General features: G+C 57.0%; 2 protein-coding genes and 1 long non-coding RNA gene across 9 annotated transcripts in view; 1 reads left to right on the forward strand and 2 right to left on the reverse strand.

Moving 5' to 3' along the window:
- Nucleotides 1-9156, reverse strand: part of BOP1 (BOP1 ribosomal biogenesis factor) — a gene marked incomplete at its 5' end in the record, with an annotated part of 19499 nt that extends 10343 nt beyond the window's left edge. The window contains 3 exon segments of the mRNA XM_024741032.1: nucleotides 1356-1436; nucleotides 7408-7605; nucleotides 9067-9156. Coding sequence (XP_024596800.1) covers nucleotides 1356-1436; nucleotides 7408-7605; nucleotides 9067-9156 — 369 coding nt within the window.
- On the forward strand, nucleotides 9142-27795 carry HSF1 (heat shock transcription factor 1). Of its 6 annotated transcripts, none has more exons than XM_024741119.1 (11): nucleotides 9142-9275; nucleotides 23096-23204; nucleotides 23510-23646; nucleotides 23854-24011; nucleotides 25309-25384; nucleotides 25453-25514; nucleotides 25603-25699; nucleotides 25780-25916; nucleotides 25997-26266; nucleotides 26617-26700; nucleotides 27441-27795. In XM_024741119.1, the coding sequence occupies exons 1-11, from the start codon at nucleotides 9159-9161 to the stop codon at nucleotides 27607-27609; spliced, it is 1416 nt and encodes a 471-aa protein (XP_024596887.1). In that variant the 5' UTR covers nucleotides 9142-9158; the 3' UTR covers nucleotides 27610-27795. The 6 variants fall into 6 exon arrangements, with proteins under 6 accessions (XP_024596887.1, XP_024596888.1, XP_024596889.1 ...); XM_024741120.1 differs by having other exon boundaries at nucleotides 23887-24011; XM_024741121.1 differs by lacking the exon at nucleotides 26617-26700.
- Nucleotides 12720-22536, reverse strand: LOC112397098 (uncharacterized). Of its 2 annotated transcripts, XR_003002716.1 has the most exons (4): nucleotides 22318-22536; nucleotides 15244-15419; nucleotides 13770-13858; nucleotides 12720-13234 (listed from the first exon to the last, which is right to left on the reverse strand). It is a non-coding gene; the product is annotated as an uncharacterized LOC112397098 (long non-coding RNA). The 2 variants fall into 2 exon arrangements; XR_003002715.1 differs by lacking the exon at nucleotides 22318-22536 and having other exon boundaries at nucleotides 15244-16230.

Below are 27795 nucleotides of genomic sequence, written 5' to 3' on the forward strand. Positions count from 1 at the left end.
GGGCAGAGCTTCTCAGGGAGGAGAGCATCTGTCAGGCCAGCCTGGTCCCTGAAAGCCGAGCTCTGCCGCCCCCTCGAGCCACAGCCGGCTGTGCTGGCAGAAGTACGGCTCCCTGTCACTCAGGCGACATATGGGATAGTCATCGCCGGAGGAAGCAGCCCCCACCCCGGCGGCTCCAGCACAGCCCCGGCCAGGAGGAGCGCCTCCCCGCGGGCGGGCCGAAGCCCCTCCCCCGGCCTCTGCACTCCATTTACAATCATCATCGATTTCTCAAAATACCGAATATAAAAAAGTAGCCGACAGGATGTGGCTGCCGACAGCCAGAGCCCCTGGGAGGGGGGGAGACAGGCCGGGAGCCGCGCTGCACCGGCCCCCCCTCACCGAGCACGCCCGCTGCTCCGGCCAGGAAACCAATTTATTTTGTTTTGTCTCTGTTCTCTGAGCGCACAGAGACCGGGTCGGGCGCGCAGCCAAGGCTCCTGCAGCCGCTGCCAAGAGAGCAGAGGATGGGGGTGGAAGCTGTGCAGGGGAGGGGGCGCGTGTCTCCCCAGCCGGGGACAGCCCCTGGCAGGCGGCAGGAAGAGCCACCGGGGGGCGGGGACCGCTGTCTCTGCAGGCCCCCCAGCCCGAGGAGGCACACACCCGGAGGGCTCACGCCAGGGCAGTGGGCATGGGGGCCGCAGCCCCGCCCGGTGGCCAGGACACATCAGGGAGGGGGCGGCTGGGCGAGCAGCATGGCCACGTCTACCTGGGAGGCTCCTCAGCCCCAGCATCCCCCAGAACCCACGGGCAGCTCCGGGCAGCTGAGCCACAGCAGCCTCTGGCCAGACCGAGCACCCCTAGCCTGGCAGCAAGCTTTCCCCTTGAGAGCGTAAATGTGGGAAGGACGACCGGATTCACTGAGGGCCCCAGCGGCCCAGGCCTCCAGGATGCCAGGAAGGAAAGGGGCAGAGAACCGGGGCCACCCGTCTCCTGCCCTCAGTGCCCAGTGCAGGTGCCCGTGGGGCCTCTCACTGCACCCTCACCCCCGGGGCCCAGCCCAGGCCGGCTGGTGTCGGGGAAGCCTCCCCGGGCCTGTCAGTGCCCGCCCAGAGCACAGGGGCGCCCACCGCCTGCCAGCCCCGCTGCCCACCCCCCAGGGCCCAGGGGTGGCTGCGAGGTGCCCAGTGCCCTCCCCTCCCCGCGACGACACACACCCCTGCAGTCACGTGTACCCGACCCTGAAATCGCTCTTCCATACGGGGACTGGGGCCCCAGGCCAGGACGCCCACTCAGGCCTCGCTGTGGCCTGACCCACCTCTGCCCAGGCAGTGCAGCCCACCCTGCGAGCGAGGAGGCCGCGGCCCCAGCCATACCTCCTCGTCAGAGCTGTCCTCCACATACTCGTCCTCAAACCGCACACTTGCCACCTCCGTCCTCGGCGAAGGGGTCCCGGCCTGGGAAGGGAAGGGGAGAGCAATTATGTTATGTCAGGACACTGACGCCCTGTGCCTGGGGCAGATCGCGGGTCCAGGACGCCCGCGCCCTCCTGCCAACGCTGAGGCCTAGGTTCCCACACCCCAGTCTCTAAGCGGCTCCAACCTGGTCCCACCGCAGGTCTAAGTGGGCCTCTCAGGGAGGGGGGGTCCCACCCAGGGTCATCCTCTGTCAAGGGCTGGACCCATCATAACGTCCAAGCTCCGGGGGAGGACCCCAGGGAGGGGCTGACACCTGGCAAAGGAACACTTAGCCACCCCCGCACCCCTTAATGCGAACAACGGCTGCAGGGCTCCCGGCCCAAAGGCCCAGCCGAGCCCAGAGCCAGCCTGGGCTCCGGGGACAAGGCCTCTCAGCAGCCGTTCCACCGAGGGGAAGGCCATGGTACTCGCTCTTGGCCACTGGCAGAGGGGCCACAGCCGACCCACTCCTAGGGCAAGACCCTTGCCCCGAGGAGGCCACATCCAGCGCAGCCGGCCAAGGGCCCAGAGAGGCACCCACACTCTCAGACTGCTGGGAGGACCCGGCCCCAGGCCGACCCCGCCCACCGGGCCAGTGAGTGGGTGCCACTGTTCGCTCACACCCCAACCTGGAAAACAGATTCTCCCCTTGTGGGGCGGGGGGACCTGGTGTACCGGAACTGGGATTGATGGGGAGAACAGCCCGTCTCTCCCCCCGACTCCAGGGGCAGTAAAGTGTAGCAGGGGCCCCCCCACCCCAAGCACGGGCGCCCCGCCCAGAGCCCCGCTCCCCCTGCCCGGGCAGGAGCCAAAGGCCCGCAAGGCAGCTCTCCCTCCCGCCTGTTTTTCCCTCGGTGTGAGGAGGGTGGGAGAGTAACTTTCTTTCCAGGCCAGGAAAAGGCGAGATTCGGTTTCCACGTCTCTCCCACCCCTTGCTCCCTGAGCTGTGCACTGCGGGAGCCCTGCCCGCTGAAAGTGGGTCAGCACTGCCTGGGGGCGGGGGCAAGCGGGGGGCGCAGAGGGCCAGCCTGGGACCCAAAGCTTTCCTGCCGTCCTCACCCATAGCAGCAACCAGCGGACACACCTGCCCCAGGCCCTGGGCTGGCAGGACCCCAGGCCGGGCCACTTGCAAGTCTCTCAACAGCCCCCTGATGCCAGCCCGTGGCTGACAGGCCACTGGTCGCAGCAGGGTCGGCAGTGCAGGCCACGGTGCTCCAAGGCTGCCAACCGCCAGCCAGTCTGATGCCCCCCACCAGGCACCGGACCCCAGGAGCCCAGCACCACCTGCACGACAGGCCACCATCCCGGGGCCCTGGCCAGCCCCAGTGATGCCTGGGGAACCAGACACAGGCGGGACCTCAGCAAGCGGAGGGGACACCCAGCAGCGGGGCTGTGAGTTCCTGGGCAAAAGAGCTGGACACCCGGCAAGGAGGGCCCTCCCTCACGGCACCAGGGCTCTGAAGCCACATCCTCCCTCCAGAGGTGACGCTGCAAGGCAGATGGTGGCCACCAGGGGGCTGCCGTGATGCGGGGCGTGGCCCAGCTCCTGGGACCAGGAGGACCTAACAAACCCCGCCCCTTCAAAGTTTAGAGGTACCGTATCCGGGCAGTGGCCACCGTGAAAAAGGGAGAACTCGCACAGCGCCGCCCTCTCTCCGCTTTCTCAAGCGGCCCAGCCCCAGCCCCAGCCCCCAACATCCTCAGGCACGGGCACCAGGTGGCGAGGGGCTGCCCAGAGCCGCCAGCGCCCACCCCAAGACGGGGTCAATGCCACGTGCTGCGGGCTCGCAAACGTGTCCATGTGGATGGCTGGGGGCCCCCGGGCAGGACCAGAGGGAAGTGCGGTTCTGTAGGCAAATGTCCCAGACCAGGGGACCAAGGGAGGCAGGACGGGCCTCTCCTGGGAGGGGCTGCAGCCTCGCATCATGACGGCGGCTCCACGGCCAGGTGCTGCTGCACGGCTTGCTTGCTCTTGGAGCCCTGAGTCCCGAGAGGGGGGACAGGCAGGCAGAGGCGAGATGCCCAGTGACAGCCAGCCACTCAGGTCACCCCACCCAGACGTGTGAGTGAAGCCCAGAACACGGGATGTGATCTGAGTGACCGCCCTCTGAGGGCAGAACATACTAGAAACCTGGGGAGGGTACAGGAGAAGCTGACGTGCTTCACAGCTGAGGGGGGGCCGTGGGATCTCCCAAACCCACTGATCATGTCACCCCAGATGCGACACCACCCCACCTGCCCTGAACTCTGATCCCCAGAAATAAGAGTGTCTGACGCTGGGCCACGGCCAGGGCTCTCTGGGACAGGCCCGGGCACATCCTGCCTGAGGTGGCCTCCACTGACTGGGCCCGCTCCCTCCCCAGGAGCCAATGCCCAGACCCCACAGTGCACAGGCCTGGGACTCACAGCTGCCACTGGTCTCCTGGCGGCCCTGCCCACCACTCCCCAGAGCTGAGCTGAGACCCAGATGGGCTCCTCCTGCCCAAGGGTTTGCAGTAAGCTCCGAGCACAGACAGTACAGGCAGGACTCTTAAGTTATCTGGGAGATGCTAGTTGCACATTAGGCATCGCTACTAGGTCTTCTGTTACATTCTTTTTTTTTTTTTTTTTTTTTTTTTTTTGCGGTACGCGGCCCTCTCACTGTTGTGGCCTCTCCCGTTGTGGAGCACAGGCTCCGGACGCGCAGGCTCAGCGGCCATGGCTCACGGGCCCAGCCGCTCCGCGGCATGTGGGATCCTCCCAGACCGGGGCGTCCCCTGCATCGGCAGGTGGACTCTCAACCACTGTGCCACCAGGGAAGCCCTGTTACATTCTTGAACGTGGCAAGCAGATTCAACTAGTGAAGATGGGAACTTCTGTACAAAAGAATAAGAAAACAAAATACGGGAAAACCCACACAAATGAGAAAGGACCAAACCAAACAGGACAAGCAGAAGAAAAAAATGGATCTAAACAAGCACAAAAATGAAGAAATGGCCGTCAGCACCTAAATCCACTCAAGGTGAGAAATCAAGAGGAGGCCCAGCAACGCGAGACCTATGGGACCGGAAAAGCCTGCCCAAAAGCACCACCAAGTGCTACTGGGGGGACACAGGGAAGCAAGAGGCCCTGGGTGACTGGGGGTGCCCGGCAGCAGGAGCCACCACCTGAGGGTGGAAACAGGAGGCGTGTGGGCGGCCAGTGGGGGAGGGGCCCGGGGCTCCCCTCCCGCTTGCTCGCAGGGGACAGCCCACGGGCTGGGGCAGGTGAAGGTGGGTCGGCAGACCCTCGAGAGGGCCCTGAACTAGCGGAACTCCCCAGCGTGGCAGGAAGGTTCTGCAGGTTAGCAGCCCTGCAGTAGCTGCAGGACGAGAGGAACAGGCTGACTCGGGGGGCCCCGATGCAGAGCATGACAGGGCCGTCACGGGGGCCGCTCCTGGGTGTCTCGTGCGGCCAGGCTCGGGGGGAGACAGGAGAACACACAGGAAGCACTGACTGGCCTGTTCGTGAACAGGAGACGGGGAGAATCGCCAGCTCCACCAGGTAGAGCGGTGGGTGGCTTCTGAGGAACGGATGGAAGAAAAGGGGAGATGGGGGGACATCCACCAGGAGTCAAGAGCACACCCACCTCTTCAATTCCCGCTCTTGGCCTGGACGAATTCCAACCCAGTACTGAGGTCCCCGCTTTAGAAGAAAATACTCCAACACCCCTCAGCTACAGCACGAAGAAGCCAGAGACGTGAGTGCCCAGGCCAAGCAGGTTCCAGGGAAGCTGGCAGGGCTCCAGGACGACCCACAGGGCATGCGGATGGGCGCTAAGAGCCTGTGCACGCGCGGGGAGGGGAGCACGGCACCGGCGGGAGACAAGGCGGGGTGAGGGAGCACCGCCGGCCCAGCGGAGCACGGAAGGGAGGGCCCGAGGGCCTGGCTGCCAGTGGGGGACGCCTGGGGAGGGCGCAGAGCCACAGGCAGCCTCACCCCCTCTGAGGACGCCCCCACCCAGGTGGCCTGGGCCGACTTCCTCAGACAGAGGGCTCAGAGGGCACCCCGGAGGGCCGAGGGCCAGGGGCGAGGACGGCTCCCCACCCTCTGGAGAGGGTGGGCATGGAGTCTCTGCTGAGCTGCAGCTCAGCACCCGCTAAGCCGGCCGCCAGCAGACCCAGGACGGCGGCACAGGTACCTCTGTGGAGCAGCACGAGTCCAGTGGCTCGCGGGGCGCAGGTGGTCAGCCTCGAGACGCCTGCACAGCAGTGCCTCACCTAGAGAATTTCAACTAAAAGTTCTTTTTATTAAAAAAAGTTATTTAACTTTTAAAAATCATTTCTAAAATTTTGTTTATAAAAGAGGATAAAAATCCTATTTTAAAGGAAAAAACTTAAGCGTGTGGATCCTTAATTTTTTTTTTCTGAATTTTTTTTTTTTTCTTTTTTCCGGTACGCGGGCCTCTCACTGTTGTGGCCTCCCCCGTTGCGGAGCACAGGCTCCGGACGCGCAGGCTCAGCGGCCATGGCTCACGGGCCCAGCCGCTCCGCGGCATGTGGGATCTTCCCGGACCGGGGCACAAACCCGCGTCCGCTGCATTGGCAGGTGGACTCTCAACCACTGCGCCACCAGGGAAGCCCCGATCCTTAATTTTAAAAGAGGAGGAAAAGATCCAGGAAGATAATTTAACCATGAACTGTGCTCACCAAGGAGAGTGAAGGCAGCGAATGGAAACGTCCTTTACTGAACAGTGTTGATCTAAGATTTAACGTTTTGTCAAGGATGGAATATTTTATAAATTTAAAAAGTTAAGGGACTTCCCTGGTGGTCCAGTGGTAAAGAATCCGCCTTCCAATGCAGGGGACGCGAGTTCGATCCCCAGTCAGGGAACTAAGTTCCCACGTGCCGCGGGGCAACTAAGCCCACGTGCTACAAACTACAGAGCCCAGCGCTCTGGAGCCCACACGCCACAACTAGAGAGAGAAAACCCACACGGCACAACCAGAGAGAAGCCTGTGAGCCGCAACAAAAGAGCCTGTGTGCCGCAACTAAGACCCGATGTGGCCAAAAATAAAATAACTAACTAAATAAATAAATAATGAATCTTAAAAAAAAAAGTTAAAAAGGAGAAAAATCTGCCCATAAGCCCATAAAGCACGGGCAAGGCAGCCTGTGGACCATCTTCGCTTTGTGCACCAGCGCTACAATTAAAGCTTGAATGGGTGGAGGGTTTAAATTGGATTTAAAATCTTTTCTTCCCAGGAAACAGATCAAATAAGTGTGGCTTTTGGTTTCCATCACGGTCCTAACCTCCAGGACACCAAGGCCATTCAAAGTATAAATAGTCACAGGATCGTGTCTAGGACACTCTGAACAACCAGTGCTGTGCTTTACTTAAATGAAGCTTTTCTGCCATTTTCCTCACTTAAGACAAGAGCGGGCTTCGCCTTTCCCCATCGTCACAGCAACAGGCAGGACGGCAAAGCCTCACGCGGCGGCCAGCTGGCTCCTGCACCCCCGAGACCAGGCCAGGTGGACGGAGCTCCACTCGCTCCCACAAGTGCGGGGCCACCAGCTCCCCCCAGGCAGGCCCCTGCAAACATATCCCACCTTGGGCTTTGCCCCTAGGAAACCCAGCCTACAGCTGAGTCTAGCAAAGTGCCCTGAGCCTCAGGAGAAGTGGCATCAGGATCACCGGGGTAGGTGTGGGGGCCCAGGCAGGTAGATTTTTGGGGTTCCTATGAACAGAGCACATGACTATGCTTGAAAACTGGTGCCCTAGAGCTCAGAGCACCTCAGCTCCAAGTAAGCGTCCTACCCAGCCCCCACCAGCAACACCCACCCCCTCCCCTGCCCAGCTGCAGCAGAGGAAGGACGAGGGCCTTGGGGTTCCCAAGGAACGGGAGAAAGCACTGCCAGGAGCCCCCAGAGAGCCCGATGCCTGGCAGGCACTTTCCTGGCCATGGTCATCCAGGGGGAGAGCCCACCAGGAGGCTCCTTGCCTACGCACCTGCTGCCCGGGGGGCTTCTCCGTCCTGCTGTGCTGCTCATTGCTGCTGGCCCCATCCTCCTCCTCAGCCGCAGTGTCGGCCTCACTACTGTCACTGCCGGAATCCTCCAGGCCTGAGAACACACTTTCCTCGCTGTCGGAGAGGCCAGGATCGCTGCCAGGCCCAGGGCTGAGACCAGGAGCACCGAGGAGAGAAGGCTAAAAGGAGCACGGCGTCAACAAGCCCACAGCCCACGCAGCAGGCACCCTGCGCTGACCCACAGCTCTGTGTGGCCGGCCTCCAAGGCCATAGCCCTCAGGCCACAGCCTCCACCTCCACCAAAACCACCTACCCAACCCAGGCCTCCCTCACCACCCACCTCCGCCGACAGCAGGCCGCGTGCCCTCGGAAGAGACATTCAACTCCTAGCATCTCACAAGGCAAGGACTTTTCAAGGAGCTCAGTTCCCATCACATCACCCACACCGGCCCCCTATCCTCCACACCCCACCCTGGCACTTACAGACCCAGAGCTATGAGGACACTAGGGTGGGGTCTGGGGCAAGCAGAGGACCCCAACCTGAGGGCCTTTTCCCACCTGAAGCAGAAGACTCTGTATCCAACCAGATTGGGACTGACAGTTGATCAGTAAATTGTAAAGCTTGGTTGAAAAGACATAAAAACTACACAAGCTTTACTTAAAAGCAAGTGTTTCCATTCACCCCCTCAAGGGGTAGGACCAGAGCTTCCCCCGAGCAGAGCTCTGCTGACCAGACACTCCCCGATCCCTAAGTCTACAGGACGCAGTGCACGGTGTGGACCTTTTAGAAGTGCAACAAGAACTTGCAGACTTTTAGCAAGCATTTATCTGAACGGAGAATTCGCTGCGTTTCAATTGTTAAGAAGTCTCTCACCTAATTGGACAGCCTGCACTCACCAATTACTCGGCAGCACTCAGCTTCCACAGAAACGACTCTGACACACACTAACTACTCCAACACTTAGGAAGCTATACAATTAAAACAGCAAGTGAAAATGGCATAAATGATTTGGGCACAAGTACAAATGGCTGCTGATGGGTACAGAGCCAAGAGGACTTGTCGCAAAGTGAGCGGGCAGCCTGACAACCCAGCAACGTGGAGTCCCGGCTCAGAGAGGCTCGACTGTACAAGCCTTCGGCGGCTTTCTACCACCGAGATTTGATGACACCCCACAACAGCTAGGGTCCAGCTGGAAATCAGGAGTGGCCATGAGTCCAGCTGAAACGATACATCCCGTGCAGCAGGCACTGCCTTACTATTCTCGTACACTCTTTTACAATGTGTGCGACGTATTAGTAACGTATCAACAGACAAGTAGTTACTGCAGGCTCATCCCTTTAACGCAGGAAGCACAATTCAGAGGGCCAGGGAGGCTGCCGCACGGGATGCCAGCCCTCCTTCCTAGCTCTCTCCCGCCCAGACGTTCTTCCAACCGCAGAACAGCCCAGCCCCACACCGGCTACCCCTCGCGCAGGGGGTGCTCCCTGCCCAGGACGCCCCCACAAGGCCACCGCCAGCAGAGGACAGGCGACCCTCCTCCCCGCTTTCCCCGGCCTGGCTCCCCGGGGCTGGCGGCCGAGGAGCCGCCACGTGCGGCCCAGATGCACCTCCCCGTCCCGCTCGCGCAGCCCGCGATCACCTCCAACGGCTCCGGCTCCGGCTCCGGCGGCCGCTTCCCCGGCAGCGACCCAGCCGCCGCCGCCTCGCGCCCCACGCCCCGCGTGACCCGCTATGGATCTGCCCGTGGGCCCGGGAGCGGCGGGGCCCAGCAACGTCCCGGCCTTCCTGACCAAGCTGTGGACCCTCGTGAGCGACCCGGACACGGACGCGCTTATCTGCTGGAGCCCGGTGAGGGGCTGGGCGCGCCGGCCCGGGGCTTTTGGGGGCGGGCAGCAGGGCGTCGGGAAAGAACGTCCGAGGCCGCCCCTCGTCGCTCCTGCCGCGCGCTCCCCTGGGCTGGGCAGGAGGGGCCTCTCCTCCTCGGTCTCGCGCCGACTATGTGCGGGACAACTGCGGAAGCGCGTCTGGCCTTAGGGCAGCGCCCAGTTTCGCTGGCGAGCGTTGTGCCCAGGTGGCCCCCGTAGCTTCTTAGATGAGTTACCAGGGTGGTGGGGTCGGCAGCCTTTGGGAAGAAATCAGGGCTTGACGCAGGAATTGGAGGGCGTTACTCTAGTGGAAAAGGAAAAGGAGCGAAAACAGAAAGCAAAACGTCATAAAGTTCCAGTGGGTCTTGAGCCCGTGTCTGGAGACCAGAGCCGGGTTTCCCAAGAGCGACTTTGTTTTTCGTTCCTCTCGGGACGTCTTCGTTCGCGTCCCTACCTCCAGTTGCCTGGCAGCAGGCTCGTTTCCGTGGTCTGACTCTGCAGACCGGACAATTCAGGCTTGCAGAGGTACAGCAGAGACTGTCTGGAGTTGCGGCCGAGAATCTGCCGTTCACGTCCGGGCTGTGACGTCGTGTCCGGGGAAGGCCGGAGCCATAGCTCAGGGCCGGCAGGTGGGTGGCCTAGGCCGCCCTGGGCTGCGGAGCCTCTGGGCGCCTTCAGACATGCTTGCTCTCCTGAGGGTCCAGACGCTGGCTTTCTCAGACTCTCCTAAGTACTTCTCTTTCACAGTCTTAAGCCCTTAGGAAGGAAGAACAGTCAGGGCTGAAGCGAGCCCAGAACTGGAGGCTGGGTCCTCTCGTTCCTGGGTTGTCTGCTGAAGCTCTGCCTCAAGAGGGGGAGAGGGAGTAAAGAGACTAGAAATCCTGCCGCGTCCTTGTGGGGGACACTTCGTGTTGGTCCAAGTAGCACATCCATGTGGCACTCTGCATTCCCACTGCTTGTCTCTGTGATGGTGGGCAGCATTCCCAGAGAGGGGGCCGTGCTTTCCTAAAGCTTGTCCTGTTACCACCATCCCTTCGCTGCAGGCCTTGAACTTTGCAGACCCAAGGAAATGACCCCATGTTTCTGTCATCCTTCCTTCTTCCTCTTTCCCCTTTCCCGTAACTCCCAGGCAGCACTCTTACCCGGTTTGGGGAGGGGCATCAGAGATCTTTTGGGATGTTCCGAGCTTAGTCCTGCTGGGGTGATCGCCCCACCTTTTGACCTGCTCACTGATTCTGCTTAAAGACCGTGAGGCAGCCCCACCAGCAAGTTCTCCAAGTCCCACTGCCTGTGCTCTGGGCATGGCCTTGGAGCGGGAAAGCGGGAACCATCAAGCCTGAGACGGCCTCGTTCACAGTGGCTGCACCACCCGCCGGCCCTGCTGGTACTTTCTCCTGGGGGTAGAGGGGTGCTGACTGGAGCCTGTGCATTTGAGCCCCCCTGGTCTGTCCACAGGCGCTTGGTGCAGGAGGTCTACAGAGCTGCCCAGCCCCGAGAAAGGAGACAGCCCCCTGCCTAAGGCCTCAGTGATGCACATACAAGCCCCGGGCCTCTGTCAAAAAGTCCTCATGGAGACTTCTGCAGACTTGCAGCCCAAAGTCCAGCTTCCAGAGACCTTGGAAGGTTCTGGCATCCGTGCTCTCAGTGCCTTCCCCCTTGTGCTGGAAGTTTTCTCCCCATTCTGCCAAGAGGACCCTCCCTGCATTTGACCCAGGGGACCAGGGAAAGGCGGTGGTGGGGTGGCTGACCCTCAAGGCTGAGTAATGCGGAAGAAACTCTGGCCGGGGGGCCAGTCCGGCAGTGTTGTGCGGGCTCTGCACAGCCCAGCGGACGGCCAGCACGTCGCTGCCCAGAGAGTTGTGTTGGCTCCCCCCGTTCCAGACCCCCTGCCAGTTACCAATGCGCTTGGTGTGGGGCCACTGCTGAATAGGCCGGGGCTGCCCTGCAGGACCCGAGGCCCCGCCGCCCTCGGGAGGGAAGCTGGCGAATGCAGCGGCTCTCCTGACCCAACTCCCACGGGACAGGGACGGGGGGAGGGAGCGCGCAGGTGAAGGAGGCTCTCCTGACCCCACTCCCACGGGACAGGGACAGGGGGAAGGAGGGCGCAGGTGAAGGAAGCTCTGCTTTTAGGCTGCAGGCACTTCGAGGCCCTGAGAGCGAGGGCCTCTTTCGCCTAGGGTGGCCCGTGTGAGCACGGGCGGTCAGAGGGTCACACTGGAGGGGCTGGCTGGAGAGCAGTCGCTGCAGTCAGGTCGCCAGCTCCCTGTGAGACCGACCCTTCGAGGAGGGTCCTGGTCGCACCTGGCCACTCCGAGCTGGCCAAGGACCGTTTTCGGGGCTCCCACGACAGGCAGGGCTGCTCCTCCACCCGACCTGGGAGCCAGGTGGGCCCCAGCAGGCCCTCCGCCCCGCCCTCGGGGATGGGCAGTGGCCCCGAAAGGCCAGAGGCGCACCCGGTGCAGGCTGTGAGGGGCGCTGGGGGCCTGGAGGCTCCTGGTGCCCCCTGCACCTGCCAAACAGGACACGGCTGTCCCTATCCAGTCCCTCTGCACAGCAGGAGGCCCAGCCCCTCGGGTATCGGTTCCCCTCCTTCCACAGCCCCACGTGGAGGTGACAGCCGGCCTTTTAGAGACACGGGAACTGAGTCCCAGAGACATCAGGAAACAGACAAAGAGCTGGGGGACTGCTGAGCAGGACCCGAAGTCCACGGTCTCTCGCTCACCTCTGGAGCCAGAGGCATCCAGCTCTGGCTCACGCCTGCCCTCGCCACGCTCCGCGTCTCCCGGGTAGAGGGCAACGCGAGGCCTCCACCTGTGGGGTCCGGGCTCCGGCTCCACCCCACCTGCTTGCTTTCTTTTTCTTTTCTTTTTTTTTTTTTTAAATAAATTTATTTATTTATTTATTTATTTTTGGCTGCCTTGGGTCTTCGATGCTGTGTGCGGGCTTTCTCTAGTTGTGGCAAGCGGGGGCTACTCTGTTGTGGTGCACGGGCTTCTCATTGTCGTGGCTTCTCTTGTTAGGGAGCATAGGCTCTAGGCACATGGCCTCAGTAGTCGTGGCTCGCGGGCTCTAGAGCGCAGGCTCAGTAGTTGTGGCGCACGGGCTTAGTTGCTCCGCAGCATGTGGGATCTTCCTGGACCAGGGCTCGAATCTGTGTCCCCTGCATTAGCAGGTGGATTCTTAACCACTGCGCCACCAGGGAAGTCCCTACCTGCTTTCTTAGCTTGACCCCAGCCACACTCGGACTAACCAGTACTTGGTGCTCATAGAATTGTAGTTTGTATTTTTACACTAGAGTCCCCCCCTTCCCATTCCGTAGAGATTTATAGGTATATGTATAGATGGATGGATGGATGGACGAGACGGGCAGAGATCTATAAACGGCAGGCTATGTGTGTGGCCTCCTGTCTCTTTCCTCCCTCCACGGTCCTGGGGTGGGCGGGGGGTGGTGAGGAGGGGCACAGGGGTCTCAGAAGGGGCTGGAGGGAGGGGAGATGGGCACAGCACACCTGAGCCTGAGCCTGCCTGGCTCCACTGGGCCGTGTGTGCTCAGAATTCTTTATTAAAGGACCAGGGAGTGGTCAGCAGGGTCCTTAGGACCCACCCTGGAATGAGCGGTCAGCTCCCATCAGATATCACAGGCGCCGGGCTAAAGACCCCAGAGCCTGCACCTTTGGCTGCAGGGTTTCCTTGAGACCTGCAGGGCTCGCAGGGGCTGGCTTTGCAGGCTGTGGAAGGAGGGAGGCCGGCTCCCTGAATGTTTCCCGATCTTGGAGGCGCTGGCAGCTGCCCCACAGTCTCCTCCCACTGGGAGGGCGCCGGCAGTTACTGAGTCAGCAGTCACCCGTGTGCAGATGTTCAGCTGGGCCTGGAGACCCGAGCATGGGGCCAGCGGCCGGACATGAGCGGGGATGCTTTGGTCATGGGGCCTGTGCTGCGACCCTGAGCAGAAATAAGAAAATGACATGAGGACGGTGCAGGTGGTCCTATCCTCAGTTGAGGACAAGACGAAGGCCGGGGAGGGGACTGAAAGCGAGCTCCCCTCTGCACCCCGCCTTGTGCCTCCTGTGTCCTCCCGCCAGGCTGCGTTTCTCTGCTGCCGCGTCCACGCGGCTCTAGTGCTCACACTGCACGTGGGTGCCAGCTGCACGCCCACTGCTCCCGGAACACATCACACACACCAGTCTCTTTGGCTGGGGGACTAAAATGGGCCTTTTTTTCTGGGAATATACTTGAGAAGTACAGGAAGGCCTCTCGTGGAATTACCGTGGATGTTAATCCTATTGAGTTGTGGGCGCTTTGAGAAAATATTCAAAGACAGAGACCCTCCCTCTGTAAAAATGTACTTACATGCAAAACTGTGTATACGTTTCAGGTGGTTCACAGTTGTGTAGGAAATAGGGCCACAGACTCTGAATTTACAGGAAGACTTGATATTTACTAAGAACTGCACCACAGGGGCAAGGGCATTGCTCACCGGCCAGCAGCTGGGCAACAGCTTCTCCCTGGTCCCGCCGTATTTCCCGTCACTGGTTTCCGTTATATCCAAGGGTAAGCCAGGACTTCCTGCAAGAATTGCACGTGGTCAGCAGAGGAGGAGGAGACATCGGGCTCTGCGATGGACTCACCAGAAGGCCCTCTCAAACTTCTAACACACCTTAAGGTCAGGCTGGCAGGACACATTCAACATGGACTCAACCCACCAACAGTGTTCAGGATTGTTAAACAGGAAGGACAGGTGAGCCCTCCAGGTGCCTAGGCTTTCTATCTGGAAGCAGTGTTCAGACTGGCCTTTGGAGAAACTGAGACAGCCAGAATTTGCAAGGCCTGGTACCAGAGAGGAGGAGCTGCACGTGAGCCCCTGAGGATCTTGGTCGAGTGCTGCTTTGCGCATCCGTGTGAGGAGCCTGGGAAGCCGCCCGAGAACTTCCAGGGAAAGAACAGCCACTGAGGAGCCGCGTGGTGAGCCATCACCAGGCTCACCTAGAGCTGGCCGAGTCATCTGATTCCTCACAGCCGGAGGGGAGAGACCGCTCTAACATGCAGAGCCTTTCACTGACCTCAGAACAGCCACGCCTTGAAAGTGGGGCTGGATTAGCCCCAGAGAAAAGGCTACCCAAATGCAGTGTAAACGAGCTTAAAAACAAGCCTTAAAAGGATCAGGGCTTCCCTGGTGGCGCAGTGGTTGAGAGTCCGCCTGCCGATGCAGGGGACACGGGTTCGTGCCCTGGTCCGGGAGGATCCCACATGCCGCGGAGCGGCTGGGCCCGTGAGCCATGGCCGCTGGGCCTGCGCGTCCGGAGCCTGTGCTCTGCAACGGGAGAGGCCACAGCAGTGAGAGGCCCGCGTACCACAAAAAAAAAAGGATCAGGCTGATCCTTTCCTGCAGAACTGAGGGTGCAGTACTCTTGAAAGGAAGACAACTAAACTCAGACACAATGTAGTAAAATTCTTCGTGTCCAGGATCTAGTCAAAACTAATAGATGATCCACTTGGCATGAGAATGTGACCTGTAACAAAGAAGGGAGGAGTCATAGTAACAGATCCAGGTGTGATGGAAGTGGCGAGCAAGGACATTAAAGGCGTTATTAAGATGCTCTGTTTGCTCAAAGAAGTAGAGAGAAAATGTTAAGACAGAGAAATGGAAGATATAAAAAGGAAGGAAATTGAACAGAATATCTCTGGAACAAGTGTCCCATGCAGAAGAATTCCACATTATTTCTGTTGACTCCCTTCAAAGAGGTGACACGTAATTCCCACCCTTCAGTGTTGGCTGCACACAGACTTCCTTCTGAGGAGTACAGGAGGGGGTGGGGGGAGATACTGTACAGTGGAGACGCCTGACAGACAGGCCTCCGCCAGCAGTGATGAGTCACGTTGACGGGTGTGCCCTGCCGTGCTGTGATGGGCAGTGCAAGCCACCTCTGTGGTCTTCCTCTCCAAAAACTTACATAACCCCAACTCCTCATGAGGGGAAAACATCAGACGACTCCAAGTTGAGCAACATTCTACACAGTAGCAGCCCCGTCCTCAAAGCTGTCAGGGGCGTCAGGAACCAGGAAAGTCTGAGACTGTCGAGAATGACGTAAGGAGACACGCGTGGAATGTAATGTCTCAGATGATTGTCCTGGAATAGAAAGACCTATTAGGTAAAAACTAAGGAAATCTGAACAAAATGGGGACTTTGGTTAAAAATAAACTATCAGTATATTGATTCGTTACTTGTGGCATACGCACTAATGCGGGGTGTTAATAATAGGGAAATGGGGCGTGGGATATATGGGAACTCTGTACTGTCTAGCTTTTCTGTAAATCTAGCTTTCTAAAGTTTAAAGCTTGTTTTTATAAGTCACTGGAGGGGATTAAACAGCAGATTAGAAACTGCAGAAGAAAAGATCACTGAACACTAGACTAGCAAAAGAAACTATGCCCGGTGATCACAGAGAGGAAAAAAAGACTGAAAAAAGTGAACAGAGCCTTACGGGGATAATGTCACGTGGTCTGACACACAATTTAAGTTCCAGAGTAAAGGAGGAAGGAGAATTTTAGAAATACTGGTTGAAATTTGCCCCAGTTTTTTTTTTTCTTTGAAAGCTGTAAATCCACAGATCCAAGAATTTCAATGATTCCCAAGGAAGATAAAGCACAAAAATAAAAATGATAACCAATGCACATCACAATCAAATTGCTGAAAACAAGCAGTGAAGAGAAAATCTTAACAGCAGCCAGACAGAAGAATAGGGTAAGAATGAGACTGACTTCTGATCAGAGACAGCATGAGGCCTGGGACTGGAAGGGGCCCTGTAGGTGGAAGTCTGGTCAACACTCAAGACCTAGTGTAACTCACCACATCAACAGAATGGGGAAGAAAAGCCACACGATCTTAACAGAGGCAGAAGAAGCATTTAACAAGATTCAATATGCATTTCATGATAAAAACTCAGCAAGGGACTTCCCCGAGTGGCGCAGTGGTTAAGAATCCACCTGCCAGTGCAGGGGACACGGGTTCCGTCCCTGGTCTGGGAAGATCCCACATGCTGCGGAGCAACTAAACCCATGCACCACAACTGCTGAGCCTGAGCTCTAGAGCCCGCAAGCCACAACTACTGAAGACCTCGCGCCTAGAGCCCGTGCTCCGCAACAAGAGAAGCCACCACAATGAGAAGCCCACGCAGCGCAACGAAGGATAGCCCTCACTCGCCACAACTAGAGAAAGCCTGTGTGCAGCAACAAAGACCCAACGCAGCCAAAAATAAATAAATACATTAAAATGTTTTAAAAGCTCAGCAAACTAGGAAGGGAAATTCATCGATCTCATAAAAAGCTCGTACCAAAAAAACCCTACTGCTAACATTATACTTAATGGTGAAAAACTGAATACTTTCCCCCAAGGCTGGAAAAGAAGGCAAGGATGTCTGCTTTTACTGCTTTTCCTTAATATGTTTGGGGTGCCCTGGTCAGGCAATACGGCTAATCCATAAGTAAAAGACATCAAGATGGAAGTGCAAGAACTAAAACTCTCTATTCGTAGAAAACATTATTGTTTACTTAGCAAATCCCAAAGAACCTACAGAAAAGTTATTAGAACTAATGAATGAGTTTAGTGAGGTCACAGGATTCAAGGCCAATATACAGAAATGGAGTATATTTCTATGTACCAGTAATGAGCTGTTGAAGATGGAAATACTTACAGTGCTACAAAAACCACAGAACACTTACTGGTTGTATTATCTGTGGCTGTGTAACCAGTCACCTCCAGACTAACTGCCTAAAGCAACAAACCCTTGTTATCTCCCAGTGTCTGAGAGCTGTGAGCTGGCTGCCTCAGGATCTCTTGTGAGGGTGCAATCATCTCAAGACTCAGCTGGGGGGACTTTCCTGGTGGTCCAGTGGTTAAGACTTCGCCTTCCAATGCAGGGGGTGCGGGTTCAATCCCTGGTCGGGGAGCCAACGTCCCACGTGCCTCTCGGCCAAAAAACCAAAAGATAAAACAATTAATACTGTAACAAATTCAATAAATACCTTGAAAACGGTCCACATCAAAAAAATCTTAAAAAAAAAAATAGACTCAGCTGGGTGCTGGCAGCCTCAGTTCCTCACCCTGTGGACCTCTCCTTAGGGCTGCTTTCTGCATGTCACCTTGCCTCTCCCAGGGCAAGAAGCAATCTGAGAGAGCGGGAGCCCAAGGTGGGCTTGTAATGTGTTCTCAAATACCATCATGTCTGCTGGATGTGGTTGGTCATAGAGAACACTTTTGGTAGATCATGGAAGGGGACAGCACAAGCTGTGAACTCCTGGAGGTGGGGATCCTTGGAAGCCATCTGTAGGCTAGTTATCATGGGGTAGATCTTGCAAAATGTGTGTGTGTGTATATATATATATATATATATATATGTATGTGTGTATATACACACACACACACACACACACATATATATATATGTGTGTGATTTATTCATTGAAAACTGTAAAACGTGGCTGAGAAAAAGACGTAAGTAGATTCCACACAATCCCAGTGAAATCCAAGCAGAAATTTTTGTGTGCACTAACCTTCAGTTTATGTGAAAAAGCAAAGGACAGAGAATAGTCAAACTTTTTTTTTTTTTAAGGAGAACAAAGTTGGAAGACTCACACTATCTGATATCAAGACATACTGTAAAGCTATAATAATACTGAGTGATATTGGCATAACTATAAACATACAAATAAGTGGAACAGACTAGAGAGTCCAGAAGTAGGCCCACCCATTCAAGGTTATTTGATTTTTGACAAAGATGCCACTGTAATTCAATGGAGGAAGAACTGTCTTTTCAACAAATGGTGCTGGAATAATTGGACTTCCACAAGCACAAATGTGAGCCTGTCCTGTGTTTAATACTATATACAAAAATTAAACATAGACTGAAATATAAGAGCTAAAACTGTATAACTTCTAGAAGGAAAAAACCGGAACACAAATGTTCGTAGCACTTAGTTATAATAGCCAAAAACAGGGCACAACCCAAATGTCCATTAACTGGTGAGTAGAAGACAAACTGTGGGACATCCCTACAATGGAATACCAGTCAGCATTTAAGAGGAACAAACAGCTTACCCTTGCAACACTATGGCTGCATCTCAAAGGTATTATGCTAAGTGAAAGGCCACATACAAACACAAAAGGCTACATACCCTGTGATGCCACTTACATGACATTCCAGAAAAGGCAAAACTATGGGGACAAAAGATCAGTGGTTGCCTGGGGATGAGGGAGGGGGTTGACTGCAAAGGGACACAGGGGTGGTTTGGGGGGTAGATGGAAATGTTCTCTGTTCCTCGCTTGTGCGAGTAAACAGCTGTGTGTCAGAAATGGAGAGCTGTTCGTTTAAAATGGTAAACTGTATATAGATTATAGCTTCCTTTTCAGAGATACGGAGGTACATCCCAGACGGCCAGCCGTGTGGAGACACCCAATCAGTCAATAAGGGTAGAGCTCAGCAAGCAGTCTGGCCTAGGGTGAGACAGGATGTGCTTGAGGTCGTGTGGGTGAATGGTAGATGCCACGTGGGGAGACTGAGGCACAGCGGCAGCCTGCAGATGCCACCATCAAGACTCGCAAGAGTGCAGCCTCCAGAGGAGTGCTGTTTTCTTCCCTCATTTTCCATCTGACGGGATATCCATCTCCTGTGCCACAGACATTTCCCAGCAGTCCACCAAACTCTTCCTGTCTGAAAATGTGTGAGATCCACATAAAGCAGTGCTAAAAGGGAAATTAGAATGGCTTCTGAGCTTCCACATTAAAGTAAAAAAGAGCAAAATAAGCCCAAAGCAAGCAGAAGGAAGGAAATAATAAAGACAGCAAAAATCAATGAAATTGAAAACAGTAAAACATGATAAATGAATTCAAAAGCTGAATCTTTCAAAAGATTGAGATCGGTAACTTGTGGAATGACTGACAGAAGAAAAAAGGTAAATGACTAATACCAGGAATCACAGAGGATATATCACTACAGACGTCACAGGCGGTAAGAGGATAATAAGGAAGTACTACAGACAACTCTATGCATGTCAAGTTGATAAAATGGACCAATTCCTTGAAAAGCACAAACGGCCAAAACTCACCCAAGGTGAAACATAACTATTAGTGACCCTGAGTCTATTAGAGAAATAGAATCCCTAGTCATAAACCTTCCTAGAAAGAAGTTTTCAGGCCCAAATGATCAGACAAAAACAGCCCAATAAAATTACAGACCAATATCCTTCATAATGTCTTCTATAAAATTTTAGCAAATCAAATTTGGCAGTACATAAAAAGAATAATGTCGCAACAAATGGGATTTATCCCAGGAATGCAAGGATGGTTCAGGGTTTTTAAATCAATATAATCCACCATGTTAACAATCTAGAGAAGAAAAACCACATGATCATATTATTTGATTCAGAAAAAGCATTTGACAAAATTTGACATTCGTGATATTAAAAAAAAAATTCCTCAGGAAACTAGGAAAACTAGGGCTAGCAGGGACCTTCCTCAGCTTGATACAAAAGGATCTCTAAAAAAAAACAACACACACAAAAAAATCCTACACCTAATATCATACATAATGGTAAGACACTGAATGCTTTGCTCATAAGATCAGAACAAAGCACAAAGTCTGTTTTCACCAGTTCTAGCTAATAGTGTACTGGAAGTCCTACCCAGTACATTAAGACAAGAAAAAGAAATTAAAGGCTAACTGGGGTGAGGGTAATTGAAGCCCCAGTATTCTCAGCCTGCCATGCCTGGGGTAGAGCCTCCATTCTATAGGCGGGGGCAGAATGGGGAAGAGGACCCTCAACCTCTTGGCTGCAATCACCAGGAATTTAGCCTCTTCACCTTCAAGTTGGACAAGATGAGAAATGCTGGTGGCCTGCCCCTCAGCAAGATACAGAAAGCCTTGGCTGTAAACTGAGGAGAAAGGAATCCCCACCTCTAGGCCATAGCCTCCCAGAGTGTCATATCAATCCAGGTGAACTTGTGTGAGAAAGAGGGAGTAAGTTATGGCTAAAATGCTACAGACTCACTGTTCCTACTGAGTTTTAGGTTTTCTTGAATAAATGTTTCTTCATTTGTTACATGCCTTTAGGACAATTTCCAGAGACTTTAGATGACTTAAATAAGCTTCGTTTTTTTTCTCCTTGGAGTGGTTCGCTGGATCTCCTTAGCTGCCTTCGCAGACAGGGAAACCTTGCCTTTATCTTTAGAGGATAGTTTTGCTAGATATCGAATTCTTGGCTGACAGGTTTTTTTCTTTCAGCACTTCTGGTATGTCATCCCACTGGCTTCTGGCCTGCATGGTTTCTGATGACAAATTAGCTGTTATTAGGGATTCCTTGTACATGATGGGTCTATTCTCTCTTAACTGCTTTCAAGATTCTTCCTTGGTCTTTTGCTTTCTTCAGTTTGATTATGGATATCTAGATGTGAATCTCTTTGAGTTTATCCTTGGAATTTGTTAAGCTTCTTGGATATTTTTCATCAAATTTGGGAAGTTTTCTGCCATTATTTCTTCAGATATTCTTTCTGTCCCTTTCTCTCCTCTCCTTTATGCATATGTTGGTCTTTGGTGGTGTACCGCATTGTCTCCAAGGCCTGTTCACTTTCTTCATTCTTTTCTCTTTCTGTCTCTCAGCCTAGGTAATCTCAGTTGAATATCTTCCTTCACGATTCTTTCTTATTCCTGCTTGGATCTGCTCTTGAGCCCTCTAGTGAATTTTAAATCTGAGTTGTTACACTTTTCAACTCCAGGATTTTTTTTTGTTCGTATTTATAACTTCTATCTTTATTGTTATTCTTTGTTCTAAGAGATATCATTCTTATGCTTTCCTTTATTTCTTTAGATGCCATTTTGTTTTGTTCTTTGAACATATTTCAAATACCTGATTTTAAAGTCTTTGTCTAGTAAGTCCAACATCTGAGCTTCCTTAGGGACAGTTTCTTTTGGTTGCTTTTGTCCCATGTATGGGTCATACCTTGTTTCTTTGCATGTTTCGTAACTTTTTGTTGAATGTTGGACTTTCCATTAATATAATGTGGCATTTGTTAAACTCAGTATCAGATTTTCTACGCTCGCCAGGATTTGTCGCTGTTTCTTGCTGTTGCTGTTTGTTTGTTTCGTGACTTTTCTGAACTAATTCTGGGCAGTTAGTGTTCTTTGTTATGTGTGGTCACTGAGTTCTCTGCCCAGCTCATTGGTCAGGGAGTAAAGGGAGCAGGAACGTCATTCAATGCCTGGAGACAATAACCCTCCCAGCCTCTGCAGTGGACTCTGTATGTGCTGGGCGTGCCTTCACCTCCCACCCAGGTAGTTAACACCTTGACTTTCTCCTCCACTTCCTGCTTATGCAGAGCCTCAGTCAGCCAGAGGTGAGAGGGCCTTTTCAGGTCTCTCTCAGGCGTGCACAGAGCTCTACATGTGCATGTGACTTCTAGATCCCCTGGAATATTTTGGAGCTTTTCAAAGTTCCTCTTGATCTCTCATTCCCCAGCTCTTCCTTTTAAGTTTTCTGGTTAGCTTGTTTTTCCCCGTCTGCTGTCCACTGTCTTAGGCAGGCACAGGTTTCAAAATTGCCTCTAGATGTTTTCAACAAACATCCCGAGGAAAAGGCTTTTTATACTAAGAGAGCTTCCAGTCAAATCAAACAAAAACAGCCTTGCAAGTGGAACCTTCCAGGGAGTTGCCGTACAGGCCTTGAAGGAGCCCTAGCCCCATTCTCACCCTGTGGCTGCCAGAATGCTGATTCCCCCACGATTTCAGCTGTTGGTTTTCACAGCTACGGGAAAGGAGGCGGGAACAGGGCAAGTTTGAATGCCACAGCTCACTGATCTTACTGAGATTCAACCATTTCTTGAATAAATTCTCCCCATGTTGGTGCAATCCTTTGGGTGAGTTTCAGGGTTTTGAAGAAGTTGACTAAACATTTTTTGCTAGTTTTCTTATTGCTTCTTTGGAGGAAAAAAGCTTTAGCGGTCTCTCTTCCACCATTTCTCCTCACCTCACACTTACATCTGTTTATTGTCCCGTCTTTGTCCGTGTTGAGAAGCGCTGCTGCGTCCTGGTCACAGCCATGGGGATCTTCCGGCTCTTCCCTGTCCCTCATCGCAGGGGAGGACTGCACCCGCTCCCGGGCCCTGCCAGCACAGAGGGCTGCCTTGTTGCCCTTCCAGTAGCTTTTGGACTGAGGGCAGGAAAGAAATGGAAGAGCAGCGTAGCAATTTTTTGGTTTCTTTTTTTGCGGTACGCGGACCTCTCACTGTTGTGGCCGCTCCCATTGCAGAGCACAGGCTCCGGACGCGCAGGCTCAGCGGCCATGGCTCACGGGCCCAGCCGCTCCGCAGCATGTGGGATCTTCCCAGACCGGGGCAAGAACCCGCGTCCCCTGCATCAGCAGGCAGACTCTCAACCACTGCGCCACCAGGGAAGCCCAGTGTAGCAGTTTTGTTCATCTCTGTTTTTTTGTCTCTGTTGCCAAAAGAAAAACAAAGCTGCGGTTCTGAACGTGACTGTGTTGTTTTCCTTCAGAGTAACTGAAATCAGGTTCCCATTTTCTTGGCTGCCTCCGTTTGGGGTCTTGGCTGTTCTTAGGGGAAATTTGCTGATTAAAGCTAGCACGAGGCCCCCTGAGGGAGGGGCCTGCCGTGCTCTGAGGTGCTTCCTGAACGGCCCTCTGCAGCCTGGGTGAGCGGGCCTCAGCAAGGGTGCTGGGTCCCAGGGAGACCTCCACCCTGGGTGGGGGCACAGCCCCTGCACGGAGGCGGCTGATGACCCCCACGTCTCCTGGCAGAGTGGGAACAGCTTCCACGTGCTGGACCAGGGCCAGTTCGCCAAGGAGGTGCTACCCAAGTACTTCAAGCACAGCAACATGGCCAGCTTCGTGCGGCAGCTCAACATGTGTGAGTGCGCTGCCCCGGGGCCCCGCTCGCCGGCCTGCTGCAGCCCCCGGGCTCTGAGCCCTGGTAGCCCGGGGGCGTGACCCACGTCCCGCGCACCTGCAGGGGGAGGGGCTGTCGTGGGGGGTGTGGAGCCTCCCTGAGACTGAGACCACCCAGCCGCCTCAGGCAGGGCTCCCAAGAGGGCAGTGCTGGGCATTTCCCCACCTCCCCAGCCTCCCTCGTCCTCCAGCGGGGCGGTGGCCGTGCCGGAGTGAGGGATGGGTCCCCAGCCCCGAGGCAGCACTGCCCCACCCTGTCGCGCGCAGATGGCTTCCGGAAGGTGGTCCACATCGAGCAGGGCGGCCTGGTCAAGCCAGAGAGGGACGACACCGAGTTCCAGCACCCGTGCTTCCTGCGCGGCCAGGAGCAGCTCCTGGAGAACATCAAGAGGAAAGTGACCAGCGTGAGTAGCCCTCCTCCCTCCCCCACGTCCTCGGACTTCCCTCCAGGCCGTCAGCAGGAGCAGCGTCCACCCCCTGTCCTGCTGGCCTGGCCTGGCTGCACCGAGCCCTCTTCCTGCTGGCAGCCCCTCCTCCGTCAGCCACCACAGCGAAGGCCCCTCCAGACCGGCAGCCCCTTGGCCCTTTCTGCTGTATCCCGCCCCCCCCAGGCCATCTCAGTGACTGCTCCCCTGGGGACCCAGGTGTCCACCCTGAGGAGCGAGGACATAAAGATTCACCAGGACAGTGTCACCAAGCTGCTGACTGACGTGCAGCTGATGAAGGGGAAGCAGGAGAGCATGGACTCGAAGCTGCTGGCCATGAAGCAGTAGGTGCTGGGGCGCCGGGCAGGGGACGTGCTGGGACCAAGAGGCCTCCTGGGGAACAAGCAGAGGAGGGGGAGGGGGCGCCAGCGGAGGGTCTCTCCCCCCAGTCCCGCCCCGCAGGCTCCGAGACAGACACTTCAGGCCTTCCACTCTCCAGACAGAACTAGGTTCAGGCTTGCACAGCCTCCCACCCTGCCAGGTTGAACTCGTTTCCAGAAGGTGGGGTTGGACCCGGTTCCCATGACAGCAAGCAGAGCTGGGCCCGGAGCAGTGGCCACACCCTTGGGCTCCTCACGCATGCCTGGCATCACTCAGCACGGGTGTCGCCTCTCCTCAGGCCTGGGAAGCAGGAAACACTTCGGGTTCTTTCTGGAACCCCTGCCCCTGGGGCATGTGTGGCCACCACAGAACCAGCTCTAGGCTCCCCCGAGCCAGGACCCCTATGGAGCCTGGCTTAGGTCTCCTCCCATGTACTTGGGGCCCTGGGGACCTCAGGAACCCCAGCCCGGGGTGGCTGTCCGTGTCTCGGTGCGGCCTCAAAGCCGCTCAGAGGGCGGGCCGTCATGCCCCCCAGACCACGGAGGATGCTCCTGGGCCCCGACTACTCACATCAGGGCCCAGTAGAAGCCCCTGGCTGGGTGATACCCGGAGATGGAACCAGGTGAACTTGGCCTCTGGGACATGGACACCTCTCAGGGTGAAGCCAGGAGGGTCTCTTGCATGTCAACAGGACATGCTGGGGGCTGAGCAGGGCTGGCCCCCTGGAGTGGCAGACCGTGGGCTGCTCAGGTGGCCCTTTCTGCTCCTCGGGGCCACCTCTGGTCCCCTCAAGGCACGGGACAACCCCCCCACATGCCGCCCGGTGGCCTGAAAGCTGTACTGCCCCCTTCCCCTGGACTCCCCTCCCATTCTCAGCCTCGGTCTAGGGAGAGTCGGCCAACGGTGGGGGCCGCCCTCAAGGCTCTGCCACCTCGACTGTGACCGAGAAAGCCCCGGGGGTCTCGGCCCAGATCCTGGGGCGCACCAGCAGGCCCTGCCCAGGTCTCCACCACAGCCCCGCTGCCCCCGCAACTGGCACCCCTGCGCATCCTCCCCTCGCAGCGCAACAGCGCGAGGAGGGGCGGGGGCCCTGGGCTGGCCCCCAGACCGTCCCACAGCCTGTGCTCGGGTGGGGTGGGGATGGGCCGGCAGCTGGGCTTGTGGTGAGACGCAGTCCCCCACGGCCCTGCTCCTGCCCGGGTGGGGTGGAGTGTCCGTGGGGCTCCCTGCAGCCCCCCGACGGCGCCTGGTCTGTTGCAGTGAGAACGAGGCCCTGTGGCGGGAGGTGGCCAGCCTGCGGCAGAAGCACGCCCAACAGCAGAAAGTCGTCAACAAGGTGCGACGCCGGCGGGCGGGGCGTGGGGTCCCTGTCTGCAGCCAGGCTGACCACCTCTCCCCTCGCAGCTCATCCAGTTCCTCATCTCGCTGGTGCAGTCGAACCGGATCCTGGGGGTGAAGAGAAAGATGTGAGGCGCTAGGCATGCCCACCTCCTGTTGGCTGTGTCCTGGGGGCCGCCGAGGCCGGGGACGCAGCTAACCTGCCTCTCCCCACAGCCCGCTGATGCTGAGCGACAGCAGCTCCGCGCACTCCATGCCCAAGTACGGCCGGCAGTTCTCTCTGGAGCGCCTCCATGGCCCGGGGCCCTACTCGGTGAGCGGCGGGTGCCACGCGGTGCGGGGGGGTTGAGGCGGCGGCAGGTGCTGCATGTGGTCACCTCCCTCTGGTGGCAGGCTCCGTCCCCGGCCTATAGCGGCTCCAGCCTCTACCCCCCCGACGCCGTTGCCAGCTCCGGACCCATCATCTCCGACATCACCGAGCTGGCCCCCGGCAGCCCCTTGGCCTCCGCGGGCGGGAGCATAGCTGAGAGGTGGGCCCGGCACCTTCCCAGCAGGCGGGAGCGGGTGGGGCTGGTGGAGGCGCCTGCTGACACGTGCGCCCCCTGTGCAGGCCCCTGTCCAGCAGCCCCCTGGTTCGAGTCAAGGAGGAGCCCCCCAGCCCACCTCGGAGCCCCCGGGCAGAGGATGCCAGTCCCAGCCAGCCGTCCTCCGTGGTGGAGACGCCCCTGTCCCCGACCGCCCTCATTGATTCCATCCTGGGGGAGAGCGAGCCTGCGCCGGCCGCCTCGGCCCCGGCCCTCGCCGATGCCGGGGGCCGCCCCCCCTCGCCCCGGCCTGCCTCGGCCCCCGAGAAGTGCCTCAGCGTAGCCTGCCTGGACAAGTGAGTGCTGTCCGCTCACCCACTGGCCTCTGGAAGCACGGCCGGGCCTCTGACAAGGGCTGGACACGGCGGCCGTCAGGCCTGCGGCTTAGGGCTTGCTGGGGATGAGCTCGCAGACCTGGCCCTGAGCACAAAGCTCAGGGCTGGGGAGGGAGACAGATGCCAACCAGGTGGTCCCACGGCCCTTCCACCACAGGAGCCCAGGCGTGTGGCCAGGCCGCCCTCTCCAGCAGGCTGCTGGGTCCCTGTGTCTGTCCTGCTGCCCCAGAGGTGGGCAGGCGAGGGTGGGGCCTGGGGGTCTGCCCGGCCCCCACCTGCAATCCGGGGGCTCTTGTCTTTCTATCTTGCAGTGTGGCTCGCGCTCCACAGATGTCTGGGGTCGCCCGCCTCTTCCCCTGCCCCTCTTCCTCTCTACATGGCCGAGTCCAGCCAGGGTTAGCGCTGTCCCACTGGGGAGGGAGGAGGGCTCTGCCAGAGCTCGGGCCCCTCCCCAGCCGCGGACCAGACCCCAGCCCGGCTGGGAGCACTCAGCCCTGCCTGGTGAATGGGCGCCCCAGGCCCTCTGCGACAGGGACTGGCCCCCCCGGGCTCTGGGGCCCCTGCCAGCACCCTGAGTTGCCGACTGACAGAGGGTGGCCCAGGTGTTGTGCTGACCGGCCTTCTCTAAGGAGAGGGCAGGGCCTTTTGGTTCGCAGCCGCCAGGCCTGGTCTTTCCAGGCGGGCACCAGGGGAGAGGCTGGCCCAGCCACCGCCGAGCACGGCTCCTAGCCGCCTCCTGCTGTCTTCCGGTGCAAAGGCCCAACCTTACTGAGCCTGAAGATCTGGGTGCCCACCCCATTCTGAGCACTGACCTCCTCCTTGGCCCTCCTGCCATCTTGGCCCAGCCTGAAATGCTGCCAGAGGCCTTCTGGGGCCTCACGGTGACCGGTGACGGCAGGGCCTGAGCCACTCCCCCAGGGTGGCCAAGGATCCCGGCCCTGTGCACACTGGCCCGCCGGGCCTGGGCTGGCAGCGCAGAGGGGCCCTACCTTGGAGGGCCTCCCGTGTGCCCGAGTAGGGTGGGTGGTGGCCGAGGGGAGCCCTTCTCTGGTAGGTGGGTGTGAGCGCTGGCAGGAAGGTGCCTGGGTGGGGACGCCCGGGGTGCCACTTCACCCGATTCCCTCTGTCTGGCCAGGACCGAGCTTAGCGACCACCTGGATGCCATGGACTCCAACCTGGACAACCTGCAGACCATGCTGACAAGCCACGGCTTCAGCGTGGACACCAGCACCCTGCTGGACGTGAGTCCCGGACCGGCTGGGCGGGCATGGCCCCCAGTCAGCACCGAGGGCCCAGCCCCATGAGCAGTTGCCTGCTGGGGCCTTCACGGCCACACTCGGACTGACCGGTACGCGGGTGCTTCATAGGATTGTATTTTGGATTTTTACACGAGAGTCCCCCCTTTCCCATTCTGTAGAGATATACAGGCATATACGTGGACGGACGGACAGACGAGACAGAGATCTATAAACGACGGGCTGTGTGTGTGG

Source organism: Neophocaena asiaeorientalis, unplaced genomic scaffold, assembly GCF_003031525.2.
Source record: "Neophocaena asiaeorientalis asiaeorientalis breed wild unplaced genomic scaffold, Neophocaena_asiaeorientalis_V1.1 scaffold177, whole genome shotgun sequence".
Lineage (NCBI taxonomy): Eukaryota > Metazoa > Chordata > Mammalia > Artiodactyla > Phocoenidae > Neophocaena > Neophocaena asiaeorientalis.